Source organism: Agelaius phoeniceus, chromosome 16 (genome assembly GCF_051311805.1).
Source record: "Agelaius phoeniceus isolate bAgePho1 chromosome 16, bAgePho1.hap1, whole genome shotgun sequence".
NCBI lineage: Eukaryota > Metazoa > Chordata > Aves > Passeriformes > Icteridae > Agelaius > Agelaius phoeniceus.
The window spans coordinates 9,158,992-9,171,832 of record NC_135280.1 but is presented as its reverse complement, the minus strand read 5'-3'; the positions used below and the strand labels follow the sequence as shown (position 1 = coordinate 9,171,832).

At 38.2% G+C, this 12,841-nt stretch overlaps 1 protein-coding gene across 4 annotated transcripts in view; it reads right to left on the bottom strand.

The window, feature by feature from the left end:
* SNX29 (sorting nexin 29) overlaps nt 1-12,544 on the bottom strand; it is a 99,453-nt gene extending 86,909 nt beyond the window's left edge. The window contains exons 1-7 of one of the 4 annotated variants that reach the window (XM_054643801.2): nt 12,249-12,544; nt 6,763-6,827; nt 5,826-5,878; nt 5,283-5,407; nt 3,988-4,168; nt 2,154-2,224; nt 1,056-1,304 (exon numbers count right to left, since the gene is read on the bottom strand). In XM_054643801.2, the coding sequence (XP_054499776.2) occupies nt 1,056-1,304; nt 2,154-2,224; nt 3,988-4,168; nt 5,283-5,407; nt 5,826-5,878; nt 6,763-6,827; nt 12,249-12,255 (751 nt within the window). In that variant the 5' untranslated portion in view covers nt 12,256-12,544. Of the gene's footprint in view, nt 1-1,055; nt 1,305-2,153; nt 2,225-3,987; nt 4,169-5,282; nt 5,408-5,825; nt 5,879-6,762; nt 6,828-11,786; nt 12,206-12,248 lie in introns of those variants that run through there. The other 3 variants (XM_077186745.1, XM_077186746.1, XM_077186743.1) reach the window with 3 other exon arrangements.
* Between the last annotated feature and the right edge of the window lie 297 nt (nt 12,545-12,841).

Sequence of the window (12,841 nt, the reverse complement as noted above, 5' to 3'; positions counted from 1 at the left end):
TCACGCTGTGCAGTCACATGCACCATATGGTCAATTACTGCCTTTCATCCTGCAAGGCCATTCTGTACTAACAAAGTTATCCCAAGTCAAGAATCACAATTTTAATCTCATTTAAGTGCTATACAACAAAAGCTTTACCACAAGTTTGTTCTAAAAACTGTGTTTTAAGACAAAGTCTATTTTGAATGCCAATAAAGACCAGATTTTATCTCAGCTTCTGTTCCTACCAGATTCTCATGTGGGGTTTGTGCTTTTTTCTCATAACCAAAACAATTTAGTGCCTAAATACAAACTTTGTTTCTTAATTGAAAAGCACATAAATCTTCCTGCTGTTTTATACTTTTACAAAGCAAAACCAACTTTTATCTCAACTTCCAGAAACAGAGATAATAAAATATTACTTTGGTAATTTTGGAGCAAAAAATATATAATGAAAATCACATTTTCCTTGACTGATTTCAAATAATAAGAGATTAAGACTTTGGGTCTTTGTTAGTAACTAACATCATACAAGCTGGTTGTAACACTAAGAACTCTAAAGGTAAAGAGTGTATGAGTAAATCTTCATTTAGGAAATTACCTGCTTTGCATAGGAATTCAGACTGTAAACACAGTCACTACTTGAAGCAGATTATAAGCTAAGATTTGCATCTGATATTTAACAAAATATATAAGTCACTGTATGTCTGACTGGCAAGGTGGCAAAAGACAACATTAAAAATGAAAAGTCATTACATCACAAACTTTAAAGCATAATTTTGAGAACAAGAAACTAAAACTCAGGTCACAAGCAAAGCTCTACCAATAAAACAGTTTAGCTTCCCTCTCACAATGATACAAGAATGCTGAAATACACAGTTACCATCCAGTATCCACACCCAATATTTCCAATTTCATGCTTTTTAATCACCCTCTCAAGTGATTTGAATGCACAGCGCACTTGTTTTAAGACTTCTGCTCTACAATAGTACATTAAGAGTAAATTAAAAAGTTATTTCAATACACTTGAGTATTTCCTAAGTTTCTGAATGGCAGTAGCATTGATAGAGGCTTACCAGCACTGACATTCCTGGGCAGAACAGGCAGAGGGTCAGAGTCCTGCTCGGCTTTGATAAGAATGGAGACGGCAGACGAGGCAGTGATCTCCCGCAGGAGGCTGCTGACGCCCTGAGTGGACTCCTTCAATAAGGAGGTCACATTTTGTGTGGATTCCTTCAACAAATCTGACACAGTGGGTGTGCATTTGCTCTGCCCATTTAAATCCTTATTATCAATGTTGATAGCAAAAAGAATGGAGTTCAGACCTTCAGAAAAAAGGAGAAAAAGAGACCAGAAATGCACCATATACTTCACATACAGGTTATGAACACAGAAGCTAAGGATTAATGAAATTGTGACATGGAAAACATTTTTCCCAAAATTTCCCAAAGTTCCCAATGCATGAATTCTTATTCTTTCATGTACCATTCATTCCTTTCTAGATTATATTCAAGCAATCAGTTCTGAATTCTTCTTGATGGCTGTTCAGCTGCACATTAAATAATCAAAAAGTACTGAGAACTCATTTATTTATAACCTTTTATTTAAACCCATTTCACTGCAACTTTACTATTTGTGGGTTCCTATATTCTATTAGCAAAAATGCACAAGAGCCATGCTTGCAGAATGAAGCATGTGACCATGTATCTGAAAAAAGGGGTATAAAAGGTAATAATACATCACTTCTGTGGATGAACTCTAGAAAAGTAAATTATTTGTTATCATTCCTTACTCTTACTCTCATTATCTGTATTTACCTGCAATTTTGATCTTACTATAAATTCTATCATTACTCTTTTCCAGTCAGGAATAACCCATTTTGCACTGGTTTTAAGTTAGTCTTGACTGCTGAAGAGTTAAAATTTTATGTGGAATTTTTTTTAATTGTAGGAAGACCAGATCCAGGACCCTAATAATCCATCAATTCACAGCATAAATTGGCATAATACCTTGACTGCTCCCCCTGACTGTGCCTCTGACACACATTCTCCACATAAACAGAGTGTATTAGAGAAAATACAGTGTATTAGAGAAATCCTCCCAAGCACAACAGACACATTATCCCAAAATGCAGTAGTTTTCCAAGAGCAGTTATAGTGAAGAGAAAGCCTTACCAGCTGCCATTGTAGGGATCATGCTAGAACGTTCTTCATCCATCATAAAAGACCAGTCTTCATAGAAGACACTGTAATTTAAAGGAGAAAAAAAAGGACATGCAGTGCTATAGTAATATATACTTGACTTCCAAAAGACAAAAGAACTCTGAAGAGTAAGTAGGAGCACCCCAAAGGATGAAATTTTCTGTCACAGTAACTCCTTGTAGGTTCTGAAATTGATACCTGTTCAGATGGTTCTAAAAAGACATGCTAAAGAGTATTTTTTTCCTTTAGTTTTAGCTCTGCACTTTTTTAGGGGAAAAAAAGCCACTCAAGGTTTGGGGGTTTACACTGCATTAGCAATCACAGCACCTCTCTGCACCTATTGCTATACATGTTTTGTATGAGCTTTGAACACATGAACACAAACAAAACAAAAAATGGTCCTTTTATCTTGAGCAAGCTGCTCTGGTGGTAAGGGCCCCTGCCCATGGCAGGAGGGCTGGATTACACAATCTGTGAGGGTCCTTTCTAACCCAGATCCTAATATTCTATGGATCTGTGACCTGTTTCAATGTCCAAACCCACACCAATTACCCTAAATAGTTAGGGTGAGCTATGAATTTGGATGTCAAAAACCACTTTTTTCACTGTGAACACATAAATTTAGTTGTGCTAAGCCTGGTTCTTTCTAGTAGCAGAATGCTGGTTTTTTACTATCAACATTCAGTTGATGAAACAACAAAACAGATAGCAAGAAAACCCTCAATCTATATAGTAAACAACTCTGACAGATTCATTTAAAAGTTTCTAAAACATATAACTGGGGATGTAAACTGATTCTGTAAATTCCATTGGAATTCGGGTAACATTTAAGTCTTAAAAATTCTGGAATGAATCCTTTTAGAAGTAGCATTACAATGCAATGTGATAATAATCCTGATACTGTGCAAGTATTGCTACAAGCATGAGAATAATTAGTGATACAGCAATCCAAGTCACTAATTTCCTAATGGTTTTCAGACCTTTTTCTTTATTTCATTTGCCTTTATTTGATTTCTCCAAAATCTGTTTTGCAAGAAAGCTACAGATGACTGGAACAAACTAGAAATGAAAAGGAGATACTAATGAACTCAGTTCAGGCAATAATCTTATCCACTACATCCATTACTCAATGCAAATGAATAAAATGCCTTTCTGCTGAATCCACTGGACTTGATCAAGTGGTTTGAGCAAGCTCAACAGCTATTGATTAAAAGAGGAAAATGCCTCAAGTTTTCATAAAGAAAAGAAGTTGAAGCCATATGAAGAAAAAGGCAGGAGTCAGTTTATGAACTTAAGTGCATTTTGCACTTCCAAAGTACTTTAGGATTTCACAACGTGTAGTGAGTTATTCTCAGTAACTGTAACAAAAGCTTCACAAACTGCTACCTAACCACTTCTGCAGCTGCAGCTCCCCACTGCTGCACTGCTGGAGCCCTGCAATTACAGGATCTCCAAAAGGCAACAGGCAATTACCACTGATGAATTGAGCTCAGACACGGCTGCAATTGTGTACTAACTATTTTAGTGGAATGAGAGAGGCACCTAAAGTGTGGTCTCTAGGCTGCAGTGAGGAAAATTGCTGGAAGAACAGGGAAGGGATTTAGGGAAGAGCCCACATGTTGATATAGGCACAAGTTACTACTTAATGGCTGACAAAAATTTAAAAAAAAAATGTTAAATTTTAAAAGTGACTTGACAGGCATAGCAATGAATATGGGGTACTTCTACAGCCACATTTGGTTGGTTGCCTGGGGTTTCAGCCATTGTCAGCACATTTCCTGCACTGCAAAGGTGTCAGATCCAGTACCTGAGGCGACTCTTATCTGCCAGCAGCATGTGCACGTATCTCTCCAGGGAATGCTCATTCAAAGCACAGCGCAGCCAAGCCCGGCCTCTGCCAATGTCGGTGGTGATGGCCCTCAGAGAGTAGAAGCGCTGCAGCTCGTGTCTGTTCAGCACCTCTTTCACATAATACCAGAACACTGGCTCTGGAATCAGGGATTAATAACAACAATAATGACACCACCCTACTAAGGAAACCACTAAGCTCATACCTGAATACACTTACATGTAAATTTATAAAACAAACAGGTAACAATATAACTTTGAACAAAGGTGAATCATTTACTCTCCTCGTGCAACCCACCAGTTAAATAAGTTATTTATTCCTACAGAACTCGGGCTATTTAAGCACTTAAAACTTTTCACTTCATTGAAAAAGCCACACAAATTAAAGAATTTGACCTGACACTTTTACACAGAATTCACATTTAAAAGCACATTTAAGACAGTATTTTATCCACAGGTTCATATGTTCAACAAGAAACATATTATGGAAGGGAAAAGATTTCTTTAGAACTCTATGTTACTGCTGACATGAAATGTTGGGAGGCAGGTCCAAAGGAACTGGTAGCTCCAGAATTTGCAGACATGCAAATAAGAAATTCATATTACTTTAGAAAACAGAAGTGTTGCATTCTAATATCTTTTTCCACTAAACACTTTCTGTGCGCTTTTCCCAAATATTGATAAAAACTGATCAGTTTTTAGATCAGATAGTTCTGATTAAAGAAAAGAGAAACATCATGGTGAAGAGAAAAATAAAGGAATCTTTTTTAAATGTGGACAAAGTAATAAAAACCAACCCAACCAATACAAGCAATATAATTTTTCGTTCTAAAATTACATCAATAACTAGAAGTTAAACATACCTGACCTATATAGAATACAGCATTTAAAGAACTGAGTAAGACAATGTCAAGAATGAAAACATTGTTTTAAAAACTTAACACCAAAATTACACAACCCCGATCCCTGCCAGAATTCAAAAGAAATTTGCCACTATACATGATGCAACTGTAGGAAGTGCAGATTTCCTAACAGCAACATTTCTAGAGAAACTTGGAATGTAAATTAAACTAGACTAAGAAGCAACAGTCATTTCACTGCTACTTCTACAACACATCAAGTGTAAAGTATCCTACGAACAATCCTACCAACAATTGCAGTTTGGTGCAATGCTTCCCACTTCTTTTAGAAATGATATCACTTGACTGAACATAAGAACTAATTAAAACAAGATAGCTGCAATTAGCAACTTACCTGTTTCAGTTTTGCTGGAGAAACCTGCTGCCTGTTTGATTGCTGCTGCTGTCAGTGCCAATCCCCGGCTCCTCCTCAGGCCATGCTGGAACACAGCTTCAAACTGAGCACACAAACAGGTCACTCTGCAAGAGAATTTTTAATGAACTCATGAAAAAATCATAGTGAAAATCAACTATGTCTCTATACAGCAACTTTATTGCAGATGTCTGAATAGGAAATGTAAAGTGAACCATTATCTTATAAGCAGTAAAAGATCCCTCCTATGCAGTAATCTCATTATTTGCCAGCAGTGTAAGCTACTTATACCCACAGTCTCATCATAATGATTGAAAGCTGAGGCTCGGGTTACAATCAAAAGAATTGGCAATCAATTGGAGAAATCACCCTCACCTGCTGGAGGGGCTGTTAATCATGTTATTCAGCTTCAGATCACCTACCTTTTATGCAATGTAATTTTTTGAGCATGTCAAATATTTTATGCCATATGTTTTATGTCATTATGATGCAAAATCTAGGCATGTAATTCTTAGACTATTTTACCTGCTATCTGAGTCTGAAGCAATTTCTTTTCTTCCTCCAAATCGTATTTGACACTGCAATAAACAGATTTTAAGAGATTTTAAGAACTTCTAGTTACACTAAATAAATTCAGTTTTCTCAACTATTTCTACATATGAAACAAAGTCATACCAAAAAAAGGAAGCAGCACAAAATAGAGAATTGCAAAATACAGCCTGCAGTGCTCTAGAGCATCGTGCTACACTAATGGGCTGGCCTTGCAGTTCAAATAGATCCTTGCTAGCCAGAGCAACACACCTGCAGCTCCTTCAGTAAACTGAAAACTGAGTGGAAATTGCCACTTTTGAGTTTTGAATGGGCACCCACAAAACCAAACATTGCTCCTACCCAGCTCAGCACTACAACTACAGAACCACTCTTTAAAAAGCTTTTCACTGGCTTACTTGTGAGGAACACTTTTGCCTCTCAAGCTCTTCCAAATTGACTCCAGTCTATGAAATTCTACTTGCTGAACTTCACAATGACACAAATATAGACATATATATAAAAATCACAACTTTATATGTATTTTAACCATTCACTAAAAATCTAGGGCAAAGAAAACAAGCTGCTACTCTAAAATGTTAACTAAGTTAGACTTTGCAGTACATGCAATTTAGCTCAGTCATATCAGGATTACAAGAACATATACTTTTAACATATACTGTATAGTATTACATGTATTTAAAATACATCTATTACAAATATAACCTGTCCAGAACAAGAATTTTAAATAAATACTGCACAGTAGTTCTTTGCTAGCAGACAAAAACTCAGTTGTGCTATGAAAGCCACAATTTCTTCTTTGTATCCTTTTCTTCCTTTTCCTTCTCTTTGTTAAAGGGAAAGCAAAGACAGTCCCTGCTAGTAGTGACATCTCTGAGTAAGCCAGAGCAGAAATGTCTGTTGGACTTCTCACCTGTTTAACTGCATCCAGCAGCCGTTCCAGAAGAAATTGTCTTTTGGTGTCGTTGGTCTGTGAACCTGAAATCCAACAAAATCAAATCATTTTAAAAGAAACTGGTTTTTAAAATATATTTGGGCCAACACAAATGTCTTTCTTTTGGACCCTGAAAACTTGCTTCCCATGCCAATTATTCCACTAAATTAACTAATGTATTTTCTCTAAGTAAAATGATGCAGTATAAACTATGCTTTGAGGGTTCAAGTAGTCTTTCTCTAACAGGCAGCAACACTGTTTCAAATATTATCTTGATTCTTATTTTAGTAACATTTTGAAGATACATTTCACCAGTACCAAATACAGAATAATTATTCAAGCTGATGCAGAGCTTGCCCTGAGCTTCTTAGCACAACTACCAGTGTAGTACAGCATCACACTACTAGAAAAGAATGGAAGACAAGAGTGAGACACCAGGAGTATCTTCTTACTGTCAAACCTTACTGCAGAAAGAGCTTTAAGTCAGATGAACAGAGAGTAACTGTTACAGTAAATCCCTTAAAATTTAACTACCAGCATAATTCTGATTAACACCTATAAAATCTATTTTGTTACTCTATAAGGAACTATGCAAGACAATCTTTAACTTCTCAAACTATTTCAACAATAACAGAATACTTTGCTTTTCGGAATATCCTTTATAAACTGCCATGAATATGGTAAAATTTATTCTTTGAGATAACTGACATTGCCTCTGTAATTTCTTTATTCTCAGTTCAAGTTCAAAGCATCCATCAGAAACCTCTGTGAGCTCTCTTGGGTTTAAGTCATTCAATTCTCCTTTCTCTCTCAAAGAACATACAGCTAATGTACATATGGACTGAAAGCCAATTATCCAAACTCTGCAGGAGCAAATTCCTCCCAACACTGAAAATCAAACAGCACACACTAGCAAAGAGAGATGACATCAAAGATATGTGCTTCCTCTTGCTATCCAGCAGTGTGAGGTCCAAATCCCAGAATTTCCTCTCTTTATAATCCCATTCAAAACAGTTTGCTTTTAAACCAGCAGGACACAACAGAATTTGTTGAAATGATTCTGCCTTTAAATATGTGTACTCATATAAATATACATTATACTGATATAAAGTATTCTATATATTCACATTAATCTATATTAATAGAATTCCTATTCCATATGGTTTCACATAGTCATTAAACAGAAGAAAACCCCCACAGTGTGCCAGAATAATGAAAACAACAGGAAAAACATGCAAGCATAGCTGCTAAGCAAGCTTCTCAATGCTGGTTTTGCTGACTACAGGGCATTTCCAAGAAGTTGCACTTCTCATTTTGAACTCTGACTCAAAGTGTGCAGACATGTGATGTGTGAGGTCTGGGGCTGTTACTCAAGCACACAAACAATGTTCAGTGCCTGACCAGACTCCAGGCTCAAACCTGCACCAAATGGGTTTTAACTTCCTAGCAGCTATGCCAGTCATGGCCGTGTGAAGATAAGGCTAAATTCATATCATCCCTACCATTCCACCTTGTGCTCCTTCAGAGATTACAATTTATTAAACAATATTCAATGTTCTTACCATGCATGCATTGCTAAATGGAGATGTATACGTGCCTGTGTAGCCATTTATAATAAATCACATCACCATAAAATAAGGAAAACAATCTCAACTTTCAGAGCAACCTTCCACATTCAGTAACACTGAATATATACAACTCTGCAGATTTTCTCTGTTGTTTCAAAACTCATTACTCTTAGTCTTACACTACCCACATACCTGCAAGAAGAGGCACAACACAATATTTCTCTTTATATTAATAGCTTGAGACAACATCGGAACAAATGCATGCAATTAATAATTTCATGACCAGAAAAACATCTATCAAATGGAAATATTAGTAGGTGGACCAACTTTGTCTTCCAAATGCAATAAATGTTAGTTTTTAAATTCAGATCTCTTTGGACTCTTTGTGTCTATTTGGTAACAGAAATGCTTTGCAACTAGATTCCAAACCATGATTAATATAAAAAAATGCATAAATACAAAATACCTACTGATGTTCATTATACTAATAAATGTTCTAAACCACTAAAGCATGTGATACCAAATCTCAACTTTACACAGACTGAGTGCAATGAGTATTTTCTCTTTATTTTACTTGTAAATTTGCACTACTAGCAACCATGACTGCAGGAAATTACAACCAATAATTCCTGAAGCAGTTCAGATCACCCTCACCACCAACAGGGCTATAAGGCCATGCAATGTGTCTGCTGAGGGCTTAGCTGAGGTTTCTCTTCAATGCAAATCCGAAATTCTTTTGCTTAACAGAAATTTTACAGGTATAAGGAAAAGAATATTCACTAAGTCTGTTTTTTTAAAAAAAAACCTGAAAGAGTAGGTTGTGTCTCTTTTCATGCTGAGGGTATATTTTTCTTTGTAATAAGCCTAGAAAATATGGTACTATTTAGTGATGGTTTTGTTTCCAGTAGGTGGAAGGTAAAAATACATCTCCACTAACTCTATTGAATATTTAGTTCTTCCACATTTTCATTTTCTAAACTAAGTTTTCAGGAAAAAAAAAGGCCTATTTTCAGACAAAAGCACCAATTAAGTGTGATCAACTCCATTGAGTCTAAGAGTGTATTACAAACTGACTAAAATACCCTTCTCCTTATTCAGAACAGCAGTAAAAACTCCAGCAACACACACACAAATACAAAACATAGAATGCATAAAAACAGCATTACTCAGAAAAAGGCTGTATTTAGACTATTGCAATAAAAGAGGAAGTTCAGACGGAACTCTAAAAATAATTGGGAAAACATAAGTATAAGGTTGAAAAACTCAGAAACTTCAAGAGACTCCTCCCAGCAACATCTACTCAGTCAAAAAGGGTTTAAAATAGGCTCAGGTACTGCACCTGCCTCTGTGACCCTCTTCATTTTCTGCTGTTCAAGGCCATGCTTTCCCATTTTTAAAACAAACTCCTCTCCATGCTCTGACACAAACATCCACACCTACAAACTGGCACCTAAGTAAAAGAAAGCTGGATTTTCATCCAGCTCTTCCCAGGTAAAGCCCTCTTCAGCACCACATGCAGCACATAAGTAAAATAAATAAATCTCACATTGCTCTTCTATAACTTGCATTTATGTCCTGAATGCAACATTTCAGACTGCAATCCCTTTTGCTTGCACTAATGCAGGTTCTGATGGCACAAGTTTAAAATAAAACACAGACCTAATTTAAATGCTACCTTATACTACATTATTATGATTCTACTGCTTACTCCCCCCACCATGAGTTGTAGTTTTAAGTTTTTTGAAACTTTCATTGAACAAATGACAACACCCCCAATTCTTGACAAGCACATAAACCTTGTATCCTTGTATTATTTGCTTTAAAGTTTAGCCTGCTCAGCACTGTAGAATAAAATATGAGTATGTAATTAGTAAGCAGCATTAGTAATATTAAGGTGAGGCTTACATCAACAGGAATTTACCTCCACATCCACTAGAAATACAGAGTAGCTAAAGAAAATAAACATTAACCATAATTATAGTCACTAAGAAGTTCTTCCATCTATATTTTAGGAACACCTCTGTTAGTTAAAAGGGCTAAAACTGGGCATAGAAGTAAATACAGGCAGTGCTGTTACAGGCACTAAAAGAAGGATATGGTTAAAATTGATGAGAGGTTAACATCAGCCATCTCCCTTATCTGAAACAAGCATGATACTGATATCTCAGATATTTCTCTCTTTTGATCAGTTTGACTAATATTATTCTAGAAAAATACTGTATAGCATTGTGTAACAGTAATGTTTGTCAAAGTGCAACGTTAGGGGGTTTTTTGTTACCTTGCTAATTGAAATTGTTGGAAAACCCCTATAATTCTTGGCAGGGGCTACCACATGAGTGGTTACTATGCAATTGAACCACTGCTGTTAATGTCACCCTAGGCATTACTCTATTTTAAGTAATGAAATGTTTCTTTTCTCATAAACATGTATCTCTTTGTTGTCTTAAAAAATATTAAAGGTAACAAAAATAACTACACGATGAAGCTTTAGGCCACATGAGGTGTTACCTTGCCTTATGAGTCACAGAATCCAAATAGAGCTCTCAAAGATTAGTCTCCTAGGAAGATTTAGGCTCTAATTTGCATAAATTTGCACAAGGCTATTCCCAGTTTGAATTTGAAGGGCTGAGGTTTTCCATATGAAAATGGTGACTCTTACAAATTTTGCAATTAGGATTTAGTCTATATTGTGCCAAGATCTGAAACATTTGAGAAACTTTCTTTTCCCATGCTTTGAGATTTCACTGTTACTTGCATTTTTCACAAGCAGTTTCCCTATTTTAATCTCTTTTTTTTGCCTCATCTCTTCCACAAAAATCTTCTATTTTCTTCCTACCATAAAGGTGAGAACAAAACAGAGAAAAATACAAGTGAAGTGGTTTTAATTTTCAGTTCACTTTCAGAAATGTCTGCTCCCCATAAAACATGTAGCATTACTCCAGTTAACTCTCAGTTTTTTTCTTACTGCCTTTGGCAACAAAGATCACCATGTATTAGATCAGGGTGGGAGATCAGTGTGTGATCCAGTCCTGAGGTGCAGAGTGTTGTCTGCAACTTCCATTGCTGAAGATGTACAAACAAACCCATCAAAGTTTTTACTGAAGCACCTCCCTTCTCAAAAAGCCCCAAACAAATCCTTGTCAATGTGTTTTAATATGTATTAAATAAATACCACTTATCCTTTACATCAAGAAAAGTCTATTAGAATTTTCATCTCTATCCTAACAAATATCTCCGTGCTTGCCCATTCAAGTGGATCTGCTTCCTCCAGTCCTGTAGTTTATGGGTCATAATTCTCATGCAAAGCTTCAAGTATTTCCTTGACAAACACGTCAAAAAGCTCAGGATTTAGCACACATTTACCCTCAAGATTCAGCACACCCCCCGCACCACCCCCTCTACCACAGAAATTACCGCATCCAGAGCCATCCTCACCGGGACTCAGACAGGGACACAGCAACAGGGCCCTTTCTCCACAAGCCGTGGTTCTCACCTCTCCCACCGACAGCATGCTCCTGAGCTCATATTTTTCATTTTTTTAAACTCCTATTTTCTCTTGGTCATTTATTTCCTCAGGAGTATTTCCTCTGAGTTTGCAGAGCTGAGGCAACACAGATGCCCGAGCCCAGCATCACTTGTGCTGTGAGCCAGTGTCACGCTCAAGGGCAGGACTTAGGATTTAAAACGGGGTAAAACACCACTTTGGGGAGCCGGAACGAGGAACGGGGTGTGGAGATAAGAGACCCAAGTGTCCCGTGCCTCAGCACGGCACCAGGGAGCACCGGGGGGAACGAGGGCAGGGCCACTCCCGCCCGGGCCCCCCGGGCACCTCTGCCCGCGCCAGCCCCCACAGCGCCCGGCGGGCCCGGGCGGAGGGGCCGGCCCGGCCGCACTCACCGCTCATGGTGCCCGCGGGGCTCCGTCCACCGGAGCCGCCGCTCTCCCGCACAGCCACGGCCGGGCCGGCAGCCACCGCCCGCCCCGGAACCCGCCCGGCGCCCCGGAAGGTAAACACGGCCCCGGGAGCGCCGCGGAGCGCGTCCCGGCCCGGGGCTCCTCAGCGCAGCCCCGCGCCCTCAGCGCGCCCCGGCCACGGAGCCGCCCGGCCCCAGGTGGGCAGAGCCGTCCTGAGGGGCAGGAACGCGGCACCGCGAAAGGAACGGTGAGAAAAGCGGAGATAAAGTGTCCTCTGCTGCCGCATGTGCTGTGCAGGGTAGAAGCTCGGAAAGGCTTGTTAAATAAAAACAAAAATACCATAATAACAAATTTCTTACGTCTCCAGGCCTGTTTGAGAGGTGTTGGCCCTCTGTGGCCAAAACCACACAGAGCACCTAACTTCCAATTCGCTCCAAACCTTGTGTCAGCCTCCTAATGATGCTGTAACCGATCATTCGTGAATTTCATGCAGTGAAATACTTCAATTCGCCATTCATGCAGGAACCTGAAGTAGAATGTTAGCTACAAATAAAAACAATTGTTGTTGTGGTTGT